Source organism: Triturus cristatus, chromosome 5_2, assembly GCF_964204655.1.
Source record: "Triturus cristatus chromosome 5_2, aTriCri1.1, whole genome shotgun sequence".
Classification (NCBI taxonomy): Eukaryota; Metazoa; Chordata; class Amphibia; order Caudata; family Salamandridae; genus Triturus; species Triturus cristatus.
In genome coordinates, this window is record NC_140588.1 from 148050255 (window position 1) to 148071475 (window position 21221).

A 21221-nucleotide genomic window follows, 5' to 3' on the forward strand; every position below is an offset into this window, starting at 1 on the left:
ATGAAAATTAATATATTGCTTTTTTCTTGCACTGTTTTCTAACAGGTATCCGATAATGAAAATTGCCTTGTATGTCATAATAAGTACAATACAGTATTCTACAGCCAGAAAATGCAACCACCTACGATCAAAACTCTACTATCTTCAAAAAAACGATCATTGTTAGTATATCCTTATCAGAGGAATTTTCCATTTGGTAGGAGAAGACAGGAGAAAACAAATTTACTACAAACATTATCAACATTTAAATACCACAAAGTCCATAAAGAAAAAGTACCAATAAGAAAACAAATAAAATCACAATCTGCACCCAGCCTCACAAGAAAGGATGATGTCTCAATTTATTTCCCTCTGCCAACTTTAGAAACAGAAGGTCAGGCCCTGGAAATGCTGAGACCATTTGACAAATTTCAGATATGTTCCACTAAACTTCCTTGTAATGTCTCAAAAACATTGCCTAATTCAGTAGCACAACCAACGGTAGCCAAGGGTTCCTCAGAATATGGATCCAAACCTTTTCCAACTTTTTCCATTCCTAAACAAATGTATTGCCATGAATTTTGGGACACCATTACAGGTGACCATAATGCAACGAATACTAAACAAACACATATGATTGAAGAAAATAATATCTTCGATGATGTCAAGTCTGAGTTGACGCTAATATCTGAGGAAATTGTTGAAAATATTTTAACAAAAATAGTTACTGATCAGAACTCCAGCTTGACTTTCTTTACCAAACCATCAAATACTATTCAACCTAATTTGAAGAAGGAAGGGGAAGAGCTTCAATGTACCATTAAGAACATTGGCACTGATAAAGGTATGTATTCAGATAACTTCAGTGGTCTGCAACACTCTGGATCTCAGCTACCAAGCTACAAAAACATAAACAACAGTGATAACAACACTGAAATGAATAATATCTTGATACTAACAAATATGTCCAACTGTAACTTGGCAGGTCGTGCTTCTGAGATGTCATCAGCGTCCTGTTGCAGAACTGCACAAACTGAAAGTTTTCAGAAAGCAGTAAAAGATATAACTAATATCGATAACCAATGTCAACCCTCAGTAATTCACACAATTCTGCCCGCAACCAAGATATGTCTTGAAGATACCATCAATATGTTGGTGGCTAACGTTTCAGCTGCGGACACCAAATCTGAATCATATTCAAAATACCACAGAAACATATCAGATGATGAATATGCGAAGAATGCTAACATAATAAGTCACAAAATGAAATGTACAATTTCAAATGGAGCAGCTTGGAATACAAACAACTCGAATGTGAATCAGCCTTTGCAAGCAAATATAGATGTTCCTCAAGTTGTTGAGTCTGTTTACCTTATTATGATGCAGTGCTACGGATCATCAGAAGCTCTTCAAGCAGCCCTGGTCTGCAGCTCCAACACTTTCCTTGACAAAGTAGCCAATACAATAATTATAGAAATGACACGCCATCTTCAGCCAGTTATACCCGCCGACGAGTCGGCTGAGGAGATTGTTGAAGAAATTCTTGAAGACCTCGCTAAGCATCCTCCTCGGGCATCTTGTGGACGAAGTAAAGAATTTCCCTTCAGTGCTGTGTACTCTGCTTCATTTTTGGAAGATGTTGTTTCTGGACTGCTTTTCAAAATAGTCTTTACTTCTAACATCATGGTTACTAATGATCAGAAGATACCAAAATGTGAGCTTAATAAAGCCGCGATGCGATTGGTACCTAACCTTGTAAAGGAAATAAATAAAAATCAGGTTAAGGTTCTAAACATCGAGGAGACTTGTGAGGATTCAAAAAGTCATGAAAATGATGTAGACAAAGTTGTTGACTCAGTGTATCTAAATTTTTTTAAATTGTATGGGTGCTATCGATTTGTTCAAAGAGATATAAAGAGCACCAGCAATATACTCACTAAAACAATGGTTAGTTTAATGTTAGTGGAAATAAACAACTATCAGCTAGAATCTCCTGCTGCTGTGGAGCTCTCTCCGCCTATGTACACAACATTAGAACCCATTAAAGTTATTCATAAAGTTCAATCTCTTTTTAAGTCCACACACCTTGACCAACCTTTATCACCAACAACCACTGTGTTGTCTTCCAAAGTTTTAGAAGACATTGTGTTGAGACTTTTTGCTAAAATGCATCCTTCTTCTGACAGTGGCAAAAAAATCAGAGAGGATCAGATATCTTTAACTGGTTCTGAAAAGAGAGAGATGACTTCAAGATTTGTTCAAGATGTGATGATCAGAATTTCAGGAAATGAAATTTGGTACACAAAGGACGCAACCTTTATTCAGCGTGTACCTACACAATTGATCCACCCAAATGTAGATGATACAATTGATAGTGGTGTCATACAAACATACAGTACTACTTTGAAACTTCCGGACAGCATGTCACCCGAACGTCAACAGATTCTGAAAAAAACGCCGCGTTTACTGTTTAGGCAAATTTCAAATCCAAATTTCATGTCATTTCATTCAGACGAGTCATCAACTTGCTCATATTCCTTGACATCAGAGTCAAGTGTCACTGAACCAATTTCATCAGACTTAGAGCAGTCTGAGGAGCCCGCCCGGGCACCAGACCGTACATTTGTGTATTCCTCTTTATTTTTGGAGGAAATTATTTCTGGTGTTTCATCGAAATTATTTTTCACCATCTCAAACCGGATTTTGAAGGAAAAGGGTGCAACCAAATCCGAAGCTTTTCTCAACAACATGGCTACAGCTTTTGTGAATTGTGTTTTGATGGAAATCGAAAATGCCCATGTTAAAGTCACCAACGTTTCTCAAGAGAAGTACAAGTTCCCAGAGATACACAAACATGCTGTGGATGCAATTACTAAATTAGTTTTTAATAACATGTATCAAGAATACGAAAACGATTCTGCATTATTTACTTGCTTGACTCATAGTAGCAGTTTGTGTGCTGAAAAAATTGTTCGCTTCATTTTGTCTGCAATTTCTGACTATCAGTTGCAGTGTCCCATTTCTGAGGATGTTGCAGTCTACGCCTATACATCTCTAAACCCCAATAACATTGTCCCAGAGGTGGTGAACAGTGTGATGGAGGCAAGCAATCAGTCCAAGGTCTCGGTGGCCATTTCTCCGAGATTCCCTTCAACAACCAGTGTGAAGGCTTCGAGTGTTGTTGAAACTATTTTTGATGACATCACCCACCCTGTTGATGAAACCTGCAGTGTACCACCTCCATGCATGACTACAGTGGCTGCAGCTGTCCTTGAAGAAATCGTGGCCAGGTTTCTTTCTAAGTTATTTTTCAACTGTCCCAATTTAAACTTAGGCACGAAAGAGGTGTCCTCTGTATCTCAAGTGAAAACTATAACTGATAAATTACTGAAAGCCCTATTCATTACAATATCTGAAAAGAAAATGAAGATTAGTGAAGATGGAAGTGAAACACGCTTTATACACCCAAAGGATCACGACATTATTGAACAAGTGGTGAATGCTGTGTACAGTGAGGTATATCAGCTGTCTGAGTCGCACATGTCTATTTTTCAGAATTTAGCCAGGGAGGGTGATGTGCTGGCTCACATAGTGGCTAATTTAATGATCGCAGAAATATGCAATTATCATTTTCAGCCACTCTGCCCCCGAGGCAGGCTATCAGATGCATATGTCGGCATCGAATCGAGTTATATCGTCCAGAAAGTTCTGAATGACATCAGAGGCGCCCCATCGCACACCCCGCTTCTGGACAACAACAGCCACGGCCTGCACGCTCCTTTTTTGGAAGAGATCGTGAGCCAGTTTTTAACAAAAATGTTTGTGTCTTCCGCTTGTGTGCACAATAAAATGCCTAAAAATAACACCTTAGAAGAAGAACTCGGCAAAATAGCTTCGCAGTTGATCAATTCGGTGCTAAAAGAACTGATGAAAAGTGAAATTAATGTCATAAAGCGAACCGACGGAGAACATTGTTTACATTCCGAAGATGAGGATTTTATCGCAGTGGTGGTCGACTCAGTTTACATAAACGCGCTGCACGAGACAGGGTCTCCATTGAAACTCTTTAAGGCCCTCACTACGGGATGCACACTCATTTCTGAGAGAATTGCCACTTTGGTAATGAAGGAAATCTCTAAATACCAGCTTCAGCCGTTTTTGGCCGCGGGCGAAGCGTGCGATTTATACACAGACATTGAAGTGGCGACAATTGTGCAAAGGATCCTTTGTGATGTGGCGGCACAGTCGAATTTAAATTCCTACGCAGAATGCATTGTTCATTCAATCACAGATAAAATCAAGGACACAGTCAAAGAAGAGGATTTTTGCCTCCCGACCATAATTCCATATTTTAAAACTACCCCACTGGAGGTCGACTCGTCTATAATTACAATGCACTTAGCTGTTTTTTCGATAAAAACGAAGCCGCTGGAAGTGCTGGAAACCGAAAGTTTGCTTCAGAGTGGCCATACGCTGGCACGTTTGCGTAACCTCAATATTGCCGGAAAAAGCCGTGCAGACAAAGACTGCGAACCTCAGCCCCTATCCTCCGAATTTCACGTGGACAAAGAGAATCAAAGTCGTGCCTCGCTGGATAAATCTGGGAGATTGGATTTTAAACGAAAGAAGGTAAACAATTCATTATTTATTTCCATTACTGTTGGAATATCAGATATGGTTTCAGGTAGTGAGTGGTTAATTAGCACCAGTGATTTCATGTGGTTCGCCTGGTCAAGGATGAAAATGTACCTGCCAGAGTGAGGTAAGTGAGACCGGGGTCGCATCACAAACATTTTGACAGGCGCCATTTCATGTCCTTGATGGTAAGTTAAGGCTGGGTTCGTTCTATGGGGCATATTATCAACAGGCAGCAATAATTATCGCTAAGCGCGCTTAGCGCAAGTTTAAATATCTCCGGCTAACGCTGGATTACATCGCCTAGTTAGTGCGTTATCATCAACGCTTAACTCCAAGGCGATAAAAAATCCAGCGATAGCGGCGAAATGCCAGAATATCGCTGGAAATTCGCAGCGATTGGGAAATCATTGATAATACGCCATGGTGGACTTATCCTGACAATCCACCTCCCATTGACAAGATGGCTAAGTCAGGTTTAAATCAGGTGTTCACATACCAGCGATAATCACGGCTAGCGCAACTTTTGTTATCGCTACGCGGGTTCAGGGCCGGATTGATAATAGAGGGAAGTTGTGTTAGCGACAGTATTCATGTTATTTCAGTGAGGAACGCCCACTTTGCATGTTATTAGCGATAAATATCGCTGACATGCAAAGTGGAGAAAAGACGGCTGCTACCTCAAGGAAACACGCGTTAGCGTGCCCTTGATAATAGAGGGATATTTAAATCGCCGCTTTTCGGCCGAAATCGTCCGCCAGAGCGGCAAAATTGGGCTTGATAATATGCCCCTAAGTATCTTTCAACCACTGCATTATGAAAGCAGGTTTATGGCGGTGTTAATGCGTAACACGAAAGCTTGTGGATACATTTTTGACATTTTGTTGTGGTGGTAAAATTGTGAGCATTATTGCCATTTCAATACTGTGCTGCGTTCCGTTTCATTGTATACGCGTATGTTTTAATTGTATTGTTTTCTTTTGCTTTGTGTAGCTTTGTTCTGTTGCATTCTTCTCTTTTCATTATGTCAACAAATGCTGCTAACTTGACAGTCAAATCCTGAACAGGCCTTAAGAGTTCCTTGGCAAGCAACCATTCACACTGTCTTAAGATAGTTAAATAGCGCTATTTCGCGTCCACAGCTATTTATGCATGCAGACAACCCAAGATAGTGTACGGGACAGTATCTTAAATTCAAAGCTCATCTTATGTGATAAGGACCAGGGAGCATATAGTTGTAGGAGAAAGAGGCAAATGATTGAATCAAATTAGGCAGCCTTGGTACCCAGAAATACCGTCAATCTGCTGAGCTGGCGGCATACTCCTTAAAAAACTGCACCCCTACTTATTAACTGTATTATTTACAAATTAAGCACTGGTTACACTTATATGAATCTAAAGTTAACTTGACACTGGCAAGTTAGATAGCATAGTACACACCTGGTAAATGTGGGGTATGATGTGACTCCTGGAAGAAATTATAGAGGAGTACATTTGATTCATTACATTGGCACTTTTATTTGTGAGATGTTGTGATCCATACCAACATTCAGAGAATAAATATTTATATTAGTGTTGGCCTCTTTTTACACATTACTTCTACAGTCTTACATCTACGTGGCACATGATATGCTAAAGTCAGGGCCGACTTTTGCATTGGTGGCTCTTTGCAGTGACAATCATGTTTGTTGCCTGTTGGACTTGGCCTTCTCTGCAGGGTCACCCCCAAACTTCTTTTCTTCTCCCCTCCTATTTTCTGAACCCATTTTTGTTGGCTTTTAGGACATTATGAAAGGTAACACTGCTAACCAGTGCTAAAGTCCTTGTGCTCTCGCCTTTAAACATGATAACATTGGCTTACACCCAAATGGCCCATTTAATTTACTTGTAAGTTCCTAGTAAAGTGGCACTACATGTACCCAGTGCCTGTAAGTTAAATGCTAGTAGTGGACCTCCAGAATTTATTGTGCCCCCACTTTAGCTCTTTAAAACATGTCTTAGATCTGCCAATACAGCCTGTGCACAGTTGTAATCTGCCTTTTCGTCCTGGCACAATAAACCCTTTTAATTAGTATAGATAATTCCTAGGGTAGACCATAAACAGCCCATAGGGCAGGGTGCATTGAATTTTTAAAGTTGGTCATATACTATTAACTTTTAAATGTCTCATATGAGATTCACAACTAAACCTTCCATCAAATAACATTGGGTATACTTTATCACATTCAATAAGTGCTAACATTTGCTTGAGAACAGGTGAAAATGTCATGTTTGGTCTCTAAAGAATTGTAATATATAATCCTCTTTATTGCTAATGTTGAATTTTAAGTCACAATTCTGAAAAAGCAACTTTTAGAAAGTTAGAGCAAACAGAAGGAGATGATGATCGGAGAGCTGAAACTTTTCAGACACCAACCCCCAGTCACAGATCTGGGTTTAATCCATCATCGTTCATTAGCTCACATTGCCACCTCAATTCAGACCCAGCGATATGGAAATCAGTCTTGACCCTGTTTCTCATGGGAACAGTCCAGCCAGAATTGCCAAGCCAGGTCTTCCCTGAACCGGAAACAAGCATCCTGGGATCGGTTTCAGGGTAACACCCCTCATCAGCTGGGCTAGCTTGTTCTCAGTGGCAAAGTGAGCAAGGGACCCACGTCTGGGCATACCCTGCCAACTTAGGGCGAACAGAGCAAACACAAGTACATGATGGACGGAGCGCTGAAACTTTTCAGACACTCACCCCCAGCCACAGATCTGGGTTGAGTCCATCATCGTTCTTTAGATCACTTCGCCACATTAGTTCAGACCCAGCTATATGCAAATCAGTCTTGACCCTGTGCCTCCTGGGAACAGTCCAGCCCGAACTGCCAAGCCGGGTCTTCCCTGAATCAGAAGCAAGCATCCTGGGACCGCTTTCGGGGTAACACCCCTCAACAGCCAGGCTAGCTTGAATCCAGTGCAAAGTGAGCAAGGGACCCACGTCTGTGCATACTCTGCCAACTTATGGCAAACAGAGCTAACACAAGTAGATGATGGATGGAGCGCTGAAACTTTTCAGACTCTCACCCCCAGTCACAGATCTGGGTTGAGTCCATCATGTTCTTTAGCTCACTCCGCCACCTCAGTTCAGGCCCAACTATATGCAAATCAGTCTTGACCTTGTGCCTCATGGGAACAGTCCAGCCTGAACTGTCAAGCCAGGTCTTCCCTGAACCGGAAACAAGCATTCTGGGACCAGTTTCAAATTATTACCCCTCATCAGCCATGCTATCTTGAATCCAGTGGCAAAGTGAGATAGGAACCCACATCTGGGAATACTCTGCCAACTTAGGGCGAACACAGCAAACACAAGGAGATGATGGACGGAGCACTGAAACTTTTCAGACACTCACTCCCAGTCACAGATCTGGGTTGAATTCATCATCGTTCGTTTGCTAACTTCGCCACCTCAGTTCAGACCCAGCTATATGCAAATCAGCCGTGACCCTGTGCCTCACGGGAACAGTTCAGCCAGAACTGCCAAGCCAGGTCTTTCCTGAACCGGAAACAAGCATCCTAGGACCAGTTTCAGGATAACACCATTCATTAGCCAGCCTAGTTTGAATCCAGTGGCAAAGTGAGCAAGGGACCCATGTCTGGGCATACCCTGCCAACTTAGGGCGAACAGAGCACACACAAGAAGATGACGGACAGAGCACTGAAACTTTTCAGACACTCATCCCCAGTCACAGATCTGGGTTGAAACCATCATCGTTCTTAAGCTCACTTTGCCACTTCAGTTCAGACCCAGCAATATGCAAATTAGTATTGACCTTGTGCCTCATGGGAACAGTCCAGCCCGAACTACCAAGCCAGGTCTTCCCTGAACTGTAATCAAGCATCCTGGGACCGGTTTCTGGGTAACACTCCTCATCAGCCTGGTGGCTGACTGCACTGGGAACAGCTCCAACACCCACCGACCACGCACGCAACCTAGGGGTCATCCTTGACTCCACCCTTTCCATGACAAAGCAGGTCAACGCCGTCTCCTCCTCCTGCTTCAACACCCTCCGCATGCTCCGCAAGATCTACAAGTGGATCTCCACCGAAACGAGAAGAACGGTCACCCAGGCCCTCGTCAGCCACAGGTTGGACTATGGAAACGCCCTCTATGCAGGAACCTCCGCCAAACTCCTGAAACGACTTCAACGCATTCAGAACGCCTCTGCACGCCTGATCCTCGACATCCCTTGCCGCAGCCACATCACACTCCACCTGAGAGACCTGCACTGGCTCCCCGTCAACAAGAGGATAGCCTTCAAGCTCCTCACCCACGCACTCAAGGCACTCCACAACACCGGACCAGCATACCTCAACAGACGACTAAGCTTCTACACCCCCACCCGCCAGCTTCGCTCCGCTGACCTCATCCTCGCCACAGTCCCCTGCATCTGAAGAGCGACCTCTGGTGGCAGATCGTTCTCCCACCTCGCCGCCAAGATCTGGAACACCCTCCCCATCCACCTACGGCAGACCCAAGACCTGCTGACCTTCAGAAGACTCCTCAAGACCTGGCCGTTTGAGCAGTCGCAGCATTACCCTCCCCCAGGGCCTTGAGACCCTCACGGGTAAGTAGTGCACTTTACAAATGCTATGATTGATTGATTGATTGATTGATTGATCAGCCAGGCTTGCTTGAATCCAGTGACAAAGTGAGCCAGGGACCCACGTCTGGGCATAACCTGCCAACTTAGGGCAAACAAAGCAAACACAAGGAGATGGTGGATGGAGCGCTGAAACGTTTCACACACTCACCCCCAGTCACAGTTCTGGGTTGAATCCATCATCGTTCTTTAGCTCACTTCACCACCTCAGTTCAGACCCAGCTATATGCAAATCAGTCTTGACCCTGTGCCTCATGAGGACAGTCCATCCCGAACTGCCAAGCCAGGTCTTCCCTGAACCGGGAGCAAGCATCCTGGGACCGGTTTCGGGGTAACACCCCTGATCAGCCAGGCTAGCTTGAATCCAGTGGCAAAGTGAGGAAGGTACTCAAGTCTGGGCATACCCTGCCAACTTAGGGCGACATAAGCAAAAACAAGGAGATGATGGATGAAGCGCTGAAACTTTTCAGACACTCAGCCCCAGTCACAGATCTGGGTTGAATCCATCATCTTTCTTTCGCTCACTTTGCCACCTCAGTTCAGACCCAGCTATATGCAATATCCCATGAGGAACAGGGTCAAGACTGATTTTCATATGGTTGGGTCTAAACTGGGGTGGCATCATGAGCTAAAGATCGGTGGACGTAACCCAGATCTATTGACTGGGGTGAATGTTTGATTTGCTCTGCATTCCGTCCATCATCTGTGTATCTTTTACTTTTGGAAAGTTGGCATTTTCTTGTCCTAAGCATTTGGTGCCTGCAGCCTGTGTGCATGTAAGGTTATCAGTTCGTCTTTTTTGTGTTCCTCCCAGACAGTCTCACAAAGTGTGGCTAGGTGTTGGCAGGATTGGCATTCTGACAGGATGGGTAGGGTGGGTGGAGTTGTCACCTATCCCACTTGCAATTCTTTTGGGTCTGGCACCTGCACTCACAAAATACTTAACAGGGAGAGGAAGATAGGAAATTTTGAAACAAGATGTTTTGGAAAGTCTAGACATTTCTCACACTTCAAAACTGACTCCAGGTATAAATATTGGACCCTGAGACGCACTCTTCACTATACTCCTGAACCTGTGGATATTACAAAATAAGGACTGGCCTGCTGCCAGAGTACTGCCTTGCTGCTGGAGGCCTTCCCTGCTTTCTGAAAAGGGAAGACTGGACCTGCTCCCTTCATCCAAGGCTATCCAGGGTGACTCGAAGACTCAGCTGGTTGACCTTTTGTTCTGAGCTATAGGGACACAACAAGCTCCAGTGGCCACCTATTAATTGCTTAGCTGTCCTGCTACACTGGACCTGTAATTTTCCCCGCCTGAGTTCTGTTGGCCTCTGCTTGAGTAAGACCCTTATCAACAAGAGTTGCATCCCCACGTCATGGTCCCTTGGCCCATCAATTGGGCTCCTCCTGTGAAGAAAAGTAGAAATCCTGAAGTTTTGGAGTCTTTGGAACCATGAACAGGCCCTTTTGAGCTGATATCTATCTGCCTGTAATGACCCCTAGTGTGAAGCTCCGGTGGACCAGATTCTTTGCACTATAACAACCACTCACGACGACCGGTAATGCAAGCTTTGCACTTTGTACTACAGTATCGGCAGCCTGCAGTGACCGCCAAAACGAATCTCTAGCAATGACCATATGCAACACCCGACAGGCTTGTCATGTGACAGCAACCACCATCCGTGACACCTGGCCTGCTCTTCGCACTGCAGTGATGACAATCCTCAATGCGCTCCATGATCCTCACAGCCTCCTCCACCATGAACTGGACTCTTTAGAAATGCCTCTTGCATTGCTCAAGCAATACTGTTGTACTATAGACCTCAAATATGAATTTCTTGGGTCCTCTGTATCAGGACGGATGTCATTGATACAAAAGAGAGAATCTTTATATCACAAAACTGCCATTTATGTAAGTGTGGGCGTTTAACTCCGCTCCACCAGTGGAGTATGTGGCATTTTAGAACTCCGCACTCCATTTGGAGTGCGAAGTTTGCAAAACTCTGCACTCGAAGCGGAGTGGAGTTTACCGGTGCCATATTGGTAGAGTCTAGGACTTGGTGGCTATTCATGGCCGCTCAGCCCAGCAACCAGTCTCTCCTAGCTGCCCCTACCTTCCTGTTCCTGCTAACACACTCTGCTGATCAGGTAATAAGCAGAAGTCAAAGTCTTTGAAGTCTCCCCAACTTCAAAGACACCACTGGGTATAAGTACTGACCCTCGAACACCACCACTTAAGTACACCTCTGGAGCTGCGGATACTCTCCTAAGAAGAAGAATTGCTGTGCTGCTGAAGGAACTGCCACTCTGCTGGTCTGCTACTCTGGTGGACACCTGCTGTGCTGTGCTTTCCTGCTATGTGCTGCCATCTTGCCTGGGTGAGAAGGACTGGGCCTGCATCTCTTGGACCCAGCATGACTCCAAAGGCTAGTTGGCTGGCCTCCTGATCTGAATCCTCAGGGACATGACAGGCTTTCAACAACTCTGCATCTGCACCTGGACTCTGCCATCTGTGAGTCCACCCTGCCAAGTGAGCCACCCCAGTCTTAGACCCTTGAAAGTGGGCCTAAGGTGCTTACTGCTGAGCGGGGCATGCTCAAGCCAAACTAAGCACCTCCTCGGCCGAGCAGCACACCATCTGGCAGAACCAAAGCATCACTGCTGCTGCATAGATTGGGACAGGTGCAGAGGGCCCACGTGACTCTCTCATCTTCATAACCTATGCATTGTGATGGTGTGGCTCATCTCCGGGCGAGAAAGGTAAGCAGTGACCAATACAGGTCCCAATAAGGTTATAGGTGAAAGGATTCCCATGTCTCTTCTAAGCGTAGGAGGGTAGATTGTGATGGGCAGAGAGCCATGTGCCCTATTTCAAGCCACAGAGCTTTGGTTAATCCCAGATGGGGCTCATCCAGGAGAAACATGGTCTGTACCAATAGACAACCCACTGATGAAAGCTCCACAATGTCAGAGAAGCTGGGTGGGGTAGCACTCAATTTTGGAAGGTACAGAGGACTGGATGGAGGGGCAGGAGGTGGAAACAGCCCACAGTGGGAGGACCAGTGGATCAGGGATTGCCTGGTTTCAGAACAGAGCATCCCAAGACTGACCTTGATGAAGCCACTTCTGGCCAGAGGGAGCTTCATGCACTGACACAGGGACAGAGGGTAGGAGACCAGTGCCAGGCAGACTCATGCATGACACCTACATAGTGTGTCTCCCTTGAGGGGGGTAGTGGTACACCTTTGGAAATCCTGGCTCACCAGGTATAGGTTCAGCCTAAGAGTACATCCCCTTGGCTGAAGGACCAGTTTCAGGATGCCATCCCTGAACTAGTGGGAGGTGGTGTGGAAAAAGGGTACAAGATAACTGGGGCTACTGCCCCTACTCTAAAAAACAACAGAGGCCCCTGGAGGGCCTGGCTTTTGACACTGAGAGCTGTCAGTTGACTCACAGTTACAATGCTTATGGAGAGAGTTTTCCTTGGTTTGGTGACAGAAGTTAGACCCAAAGGGTGGAATGGGCCATATCCCTTTGTTGGCCATGATGGTACTATCTGCTTATTTGGCTGCATCTGTGAGCAAGTTAAGGTTATGTTCTGCACAGATGGGGTCCACAGATGAGGAGAAGGGTTCCCCATGGGTCGGTTCAGTGGCTCAGGAGGGTATAGACGAAGTGATCCAACTGAGTTCAGAGAGGCATATAACTGACAACTGGCTCTGCAGTAGGGGGCCATTGTCCATGTTATATCACCTATGCAGGGAAGTCCATCAATGTATTGATTAGTATATCCTAGCTTTAGGCTGGAGGGGGTTGTGTTGATAAAATAGCCTTTCCTGCAGGGTCATCACAGACCTCTTGCCTTCCTCCTCCTATTTAAGCTGGATTCATTTTTGTTGGCTTTGGGCCTCTGTGCACTGTACCACTGCTAATCAGTGCTAAAGAGTTTGTGCGCTCTCCTTAAAACATGGAAGAATTGACTCTTAACCAATTGACATATTTAATTTACTTATAAGTCCCTAGAAATTTGGCTCAAACATCCTATTTAATACATTATAAGTCTCCCCTAGGGTAGGCCCTGAACAGCCCCAAGGGCAGGATGCAGCGTATTTAAAACGTTGGAAATGTACTGTTGGGTTTAGCTGTCCTGGTAGTGAAAAATCTTAAATTTGCTTTTCACTACTGCAAGGCTTATATCTCCCATAGGATAACATTGGGATTACCGTATTACATTTTATAAATGTCATCTCCAAATAGGAAGCGATGACTGACCCAAGTTTGGTGTCTCTGAAATCCTAATTTAAAATCCTAATTTACTGTGAAGACGGGTGTTAAATTACAATTCTGAAAATGCCACGTTTACAAAGTTGTCATTTTCTCACTTTAGCATTTTGTTGCCTGTAGCCTGTCTCTGATCACATGACTGGGTGTAGCTGGCAGCTGGTCTTTGTGTTTTCCACCTATCCAGTCACACACAGTAGGAGCGTAGGTGTGTCTCAATGGGCCATCTCTGACAGGATGGAAGGGAGGAGCTGGCCACAGCCTCACTCACTTACACCTCTCCACACACAAAGGGCTGCATACCCCCTGTAGTGAGTCTGGAGCTAGAGCAGGGAGGAAGGACATCTGTACACTTCAAAGTCTTTGAAGTCTCCCTAACTTCAAAGATGCAACTGGGTACAAGTACTGGCCCCCATACAACACCACTTCAGTACAATTCTGGAGCTGCGGATGCTCTCCTAAGTAGAAGGACTGCTGTGCTGCTGCAAGGACTGCCACTCTGCTGGGCTGCTACTCTGGTGGACCCCTGCTTTGCTGTGGTGTCCTGCTACGTGCTGCCTTCTTGCCTGGGTGAGAAGGACTGGGCCTGCATCTCTTTCCCAGAGTGACTCCAAAGGCTAGTTGGCTGGCTTCCTGATTTGAATCCTCAGGGACATGACAGGCTTCCAACAACTCTGCATCTGCACCTGGACTCTGCCATCTGTGCGTCCATCCTGCCAAGTGGACCACCCCAGTCTTGGACCCTTGAAAGTGGGCCTAAGGTGCTTACCAGTGACACTGATTGCGTCTTTTCTGCTGAGCGGCGAATGTTCAGCCCAAACCAAGCACCTCCTCGGCTGAGCAGCACATCATCTGGCAGAACTAAAGCATCACTGCGGAAGGTCCACATCACCCTTTCATCTTCAGAACGTATGCATCTCGATGGTCTAGCACATCTCCGAGCCAGGTTCTCATATCACTCATCGACAGTAGCTCAACGACGAAGTCTCTGCATCGTAGCCCTTGTAGCTCCTCAGAACCAATGCATCGCCAGCTGTGTGCTGCATCCTCGATGCCCAGACTTCACATCGCAACCCCTGTCAATGAAATCCTTGGTGAAAATGCAACAGGACATCACTCTGCAGTATTACGGCATTTTGGAAGTGACGCATCACTCCTATTGCACGAAGCTTTCCCTCCTCAACTCCACACAGTGCTCTGCAACCAAGATTTAAGATACTTTATTCAGCTGACCTAACTGGGTGCTCTATCACAGTCAGCCTGAACTTGTTATTCTGTACCGGTCCGGCGTGAGAAGATATCCCTTGTTGGTGCTTTGTGCTTTTTGGTGCTATTTTACCTTAACACGTTGAAATTCAATATCTCTGGCTTCCCTGATTCATGTTTGTCATTTTGGGTCTTGTTTTAGTTATTAAAATCTTCTTTATTTTTCTACACCTAGTGTGAGATCTTTTTGCATGGTGTTTTCACTGTTTTTACAGTTAGAAATGTCACACAAATACTTTAAACATTATCTTCAAGTTAAGCCTCACTGCTCTATGCCAAGCAACCAGAGAGTGAGCCCAGGTTAATTTTGGGTTCGCTTGTACCTTACCCTGACTAGGATTGTGGTTGTTGCTTGACCAGGACTCATACCCCAGTCAACCAGCAACCTTATTTCTAATAGATGGGTATTGCCTTGGTGGAGAAATCCTGGCAGTGTGGAGGAGTGACTGCAGGCTTGCATGGCATCATACGTAAGTAACGTGGAATGAAACAATCTGGAGCCATTTCCTGGAAAGGCAGACATATGCAAAATATTTTGTGCATGTGTTCATCCAAACGGCATTAGAACTAGGGTTAGGATGGAACTAGCTGCATTTTCACATTAGCATTAATAATAATACCAATTTCCACCATGTTAGAACAAAAGTAACGCTGTAAAGAAGCTGAAAGAGGGTGGCACAAGGAGTATATTCTGAGAGAGAAGGAGGCGTATTGGCTGGCACTAACGAAATATAATGCCCTACTCAAGATTGCTAAAAATTAATATTTTGACGACCTGATTGAAAGGGCAGGTAATAAGACTTGCAAAGTATTCATGATTGTGAACAGCTTTATGTCTTCAGTGGCCTGTTCTAGAGAAGCCCCCCGGTCTCTAGAATGGTGTAATAAGCTGGCTATCTTTTTTCAGGAGAAAATTATGAATCTCCAATTAAGCCTTGCTGGCTCTGTGCAGGAGGTTAATTGTTTTTCCTCTTATGGGGAAGCGATCCCTCTCTTCCTTTGAAACCATCTTAAGTCTGGCTCACCCGTTGATCCTTGCCCTATCAGTGTATTAATCATGGCAGCAGAGGCATCAATCCATGGGTAAATAAGCTGCTGAATGAGTCACTGACCACAGCTATAGTCCCTAGAGACTGGAAACAGGTTAAAAGTCTTCAGATACTAAAGAAGCCCTCGGCCAGTAATTACAGCCTATCTCCCTACTGCCTGCAGTCTCCAAGATCTTGGAGAAATCAGTCAACAGTCAGCTTTCTTGTTATCAGGAGTCAAATGTCCTCCTTCATTCTAGTCAGTCGGGGCTTAGGAAGAATTTAAGTACTGAGAGGGCCTTACTAGGAAATCAAAGGCACGTTGGGTGACAAGGGCAAGGCGGTGCTGATTTTGTTAGATCTGTCTGACGTCTTTGATGCCATTCCCCACTCCCTCCTGCTAGACTGCATATCGAGGATTGGAGTGAAGAGTCTGGCCCTTAGTTAGCTGACCTTCCTCTTAGACAATAGAGAACAGGAGGTCTGGCTGCCTTGGCTCGCTTCCGGCAATAGGGCAATCTCAGTCAGTGTCCTGCAAGGGTCTATTCTCAGCCCAACTCTGTTTAATGTTTATCTTACCCCGCTCTCCTCTATAGTTGAGTCATTTGGTGGCAAGATTGTATCATATGCAGATGACACGCAGTTTCTCTTCTCCTTTAAAGATGTGGAGGTTCTGGCTTTTGACTCCATTAAATTGTGCCTAACTGCTGTGTTTGATTGGTTGCATCAGAAACAATTGATGTGTAATACACACAGAACTGAATTATTCTTTTTTGGCACTAGGCACCTACCTGCTAGTCGGCATGCTGGCCAGATGTTTGTTTTCCACCTGTGTCTTGCACAGACACAGCAAACAACAATTGCTTATCTTTCCAACCCCAGATCAGTGTACTGACTGGTATGTGTTTTGGTATCCTGTGGGCTTTGAAAAAGTTTGTTCTCTATGTTCTCTCCAGCTAGGAAAGCAGTCATCCAGGCTCTAATATCATCTCGCCTGGACTATGCTAATGCCTTGTATCATTGTCTTCCGAAGTATGCCACCCATAGACTTCAAATGGCACAAAACACTGTGGCGCAATTTCTACTGAATTTGTCAAAGAGATCTAGGACCTTCAGCCGTCTTTCTTCCTTGCACTGGCTACCAGTGAGGAAGAGGATTCTGTTTAAAACATTGGTCTTGCTCCTTCATGCTTTGCACAATATTGGTCCATGTTACCTGGCTTCCTGTATTCATTTTCCAATCCTGCCAGGAGCAACCGGTCCTCGCATTTGGCTTTTGCTAGAGTACAGAGTGTGAGGTTGTCAAGGACTGGCGGACTCTCCTTTTCCTTCTTAGGGCCGTCTGTATGGAATTCTCTTCCGGTGAACCTGAGGCAGGAAAGTTTTGAACATGCTTTTAGCAAAGGGTTAAATACTAGTCTATTCACTCTGTAATCTTCTTTTGGCTTTTGGATTAGCGCCGGGACACTCTCAGGAGCATCTGTGCGCTTTATCAATCTGTTTTCATCATCATGACGTGCAAAATAATTTACACTAGTTCAGTGTTCCATCCTCCTGCCCCAGGTCAGAGCGGGGTGAACTGGAATTGCAAACCAATTCTTTATTTTTTAATACCAGTCCTAAATTACTTTGTGCAACCGATTAAGCAAGTGAGTACAAACCTCTGGAGAAGCATGTTAGGGAATTACCTCCCACCCCAAAGAATATTTTGGGAAGCAAAAAAACAAAACAATGTTATTTCAAAGAACAATTAAACCATATTGGCTGCAAAGCAATATATTCTGCATGGAATTCTGAAGTATAACTGATTATGTATTTCAGCACCAGTCCATGATATAAAGCTCTATATGCAGACCAATGTTGCCTGGGCATGGATAGCTTCATAGTCAAGCCAATTTCTCCAATGCATCATTCTGTACACATATTACCAGGAAAGTATCCACAACTCCTAAAGGACTTTTCCGAAGTCAGTATCCACAATGTCCCAGTGGGTAAGGCACTTTCCCATGTCAAGATCCAGGTTTTTCCAGTAGGTATAGCACTATGATCATGCCAGCATCTGTGATGCTCATTATGCAAAGTACTGTCCTTATGCCAGTATTCGTAACATACCATCATTTAGAGTAACAGAGTAAGGCTTGTATCCTCAAACTCCCAGTTTTTAATGGACCTTTCTCAGCACATTATCCATAATGCTCAGTATGTTAAAAGAAACTACATACTTCAATGACGAATACCTATAATGTTGTACTGAGTAAAGCATTCTCTAGGCATGTGTCTGCAGCACCTTGAAACTTGTGGCACACAGGTTGAATAAAGAACCCTGCAGTAGGTGCATTGAATCATGGATATACCCTACTACAATTGGAACATGTGACCCATATATTTACTGAGACATTTCTACAGTAGGTACATTAACTCACAAGCTTTTCTAATGGGATTGCTGTTTGACCTTTTGGATAACCTTTGCACTAGGTGCATGTACACCAAGTTTTCTTAGTAGAATTAGAACTGGTGACCTGAAAACCACACAAATCTCTCAACTGTTTAACAACTTGCCCACTTTTATATATATTTCTCAGTGAGAGCCACCAGTGCCAATACTGGATTAACTGCTAAAGCACAATAACAGTGAAAATAAAAGTGTATTATTCCATTGACGTAATGTAATCAAAGGGTGCTCTTGCTGCCCCAGCGTTCCTTCGCTTAACCCAACACTGCAGACAGGGCCTGCTTTAGCGCTGGTGGTGACCAGCGTGACTATTTTTGTTGGCGCTCCTCAATGACCTTCTTCTCCATGAATTCCCTCACTACCACTCTAACAGTGGCCCTCAAGTCCTCATAACCACTATCTCAAATGCTTTTCTTTTGTTTTATAGCACTACCCCATCTAATGTAGGGTGTCAGAGCAGTTTACATCACACACACATTACTCAGAGACAATGAATCACACATGTGTATATCAGTGTATAAGAAATGTTACATAGTAAAGAGAACTACAAGGCAGAATCTGCACTTACCCACATAATGGATGATATACTAAAAATGCTTGACCACTATGAATCATGCCTAATGATACTGCTTGACCTGTCCTCCGCCTTCGATATGGTGAAGCACGACAACCTTTTGTCCCTATTGGAAGGAAGGATGGGCCTCTCGGGCACGGTATTACAATGGTTCTCATCCTTCCTAAGTAACAGAACACAAAGATTCAAGATGAAGAACTCCCACTCTCAACCCTCCGTGGTCACTCTAGGCATTCCACAGGGCTCCGCCCTATCACCCATCCTTTTCAATCTACTAATGGAACCCAGACTTCATTTCCCTCAACACTATTCCACAGAGCACGCAAAACTGGCTTACTAACTACCACCTCATGCTTAACACCAAAAAAACAGAATTCATTCTCATCTCCCCACCCAATCACACACCTAAGATAGACCTATGGCTGAAACACCTAACCTCCTTTGACTGTGCTCCCCTCATCATTGACACCACAAAATCCCTGGGAGTCACCTTAGTCAAACATTTGAATATGAAGACGCACATCACTAATGCCACCAAGGGAGCTAATCACCATATGAATATATTAAGGAAACTCAAACCCTTCCTCCCTCAGGCCAACGTAAAAATGGCAGTGCAAGCCCTAGTGCTGCCAAGATTAGACTATGGAAGCACCACCCTCTGCGGTCTCCCCAAATACAAGCTAGCTCCGCTGAGGGCATCACTTAATGCTGCGGCTAGATTGGTATCAGGAACTAAATGAAGTAGCTCCATTTCTCCGACCTTGAGAGCTCTGAACTGGCTGTCATACGAGGCAAGAATCCACCTAAAGGTTGCCTGCATGACCCATAAAGCACTCCATAACAATACACCCAATTACTTAGCTCTAAAGCTAGAACGATCGGGAGGATGCAGACAATTACGAAGCGCGAGTTCTTTACTTCTGAAACCACAATCCTTTCATAAAAAGAGACTGGTTGCAGAGCGTTCTCGGGGATTGCGCCAAAGATCTGGAACTCCTTACCTCCAGGGGTACATGGAATCTCGTCATTTACCGCCTTCTAAAAAGAAGTAAAAATAGTCCTAGTGAACAAATTCACGTCCTAAAACTTGATTCTAGGCAGACATCGAGGCACCTCTACGAACCTCTTATCGCTGCATACCTCTTGTGGTTGGAAGGAGAATATTATATTAAGTTTATTACCACAACCACCTAATGTTCAATAACTGTACATAGTGGAATGTTCTGTTGCCCTATGGGATCATCATGTGTCGTCTACTGGTCACCTATGTTACCCATTTATTATATACCTGTTTTGTATGTAATGTCAAATACCAAATGCCTTATACTATCTCATATCTTTATGTTTTATAACTGTATATTGTAAAGCGCTCTGATACCCTCGAGGGTCACATTCACACTATATAAAACCTTCTAAATAAATAAATAGGATTACATGTCATCCATACTGGCAGACAGTATAGTTTTGATCTAGAGAAGCACAAACTGGATTTAAAATGTGCCACCATAGTTGGGGGTTGTCTTTACTAATAAGAATTGATTTCCACCCAAATTAAGCCTTTTTGCAGCAATAGGATACTGAATCACTGGGAAACAAATTCCTAACGCTCTAACCTATACCGTCCAGTTTCCATGCAGCTCTTTGATAACAGTTAATACGTCACAGTTCTTTATTAGGACTTTAATTTATTTAAATGTTGCACGTCACAAAAGGATCTCCCCAACAATAGCAGTAACCCACTGAACTATTTACATTATATGCACTACTGATTTGCATGGTACACATGCTTTGCAGCAGGCATATTAACACACTGGGCTACCTTACGATGTGTCAAAATTGCCACTAGGCAAACTCGATCGCTCCTCCCCAGGTTCATTAATCACTAGATTTATCTTGACTTTTTTTATTGTTGCTTACAAATAACTGGAGGCAAGGAAGGCTGCAGCAGGTGCTTTTAAATCCACTATATACTTGACAACACAGTGCCACCAGAAGTTAGCGCCCGGTGCCAGCCCTGACTGCAGAGACCCAAGTAAAGTGACAGAATGGATTATGACATATCACCTACTTTCTTTCCTTCACTTGGGTCTCTACTCGGAGGAGAAAGTGGGCAATGCTCTGCCTCCACTAACCTTCATCTATCTGCCTTGACGGCCACGGGTCTCTGGAAAGCAAATTTCAAGCTGCGCTCTCAGAGATCCGTTGTCAGTACACTTTCGGATGGAGAGGGGAATAGAAGACAGAGAGGGTCATCGGAAAGCACAGCAAGACAACAGGTATGGTTTTTCATATATATTTGGGTGAAGGGGAGAGCTATAGAGCTGTGGTGTGGGTGAGTTTAGTAGGACTGATAAAAGTAA

The 21221-nt window shown here is 44.3% G+C and overlaps 1 protein-coding gene across 1 annotated transcript in view; it reads left to right on the plus strand.

Annotated features, from left to right (window-relative positions):
• Positions 1-21221, plus strand: part of LOC146822735 (uncharacterized) — a 447601-nt gene that overhangs the window by 207340 nt on the left and 219040 nt on the right. The window contains exon 7 of the mRNA XM_085606289.1: positions 46-4608. Within this exon, the coding sequence (XP_085462415.1) occupies positions 46-4608 (4563 nt within the window). The remainder of the gene's footprint in view (positions 1-45; positions 4609-21221) is intronic.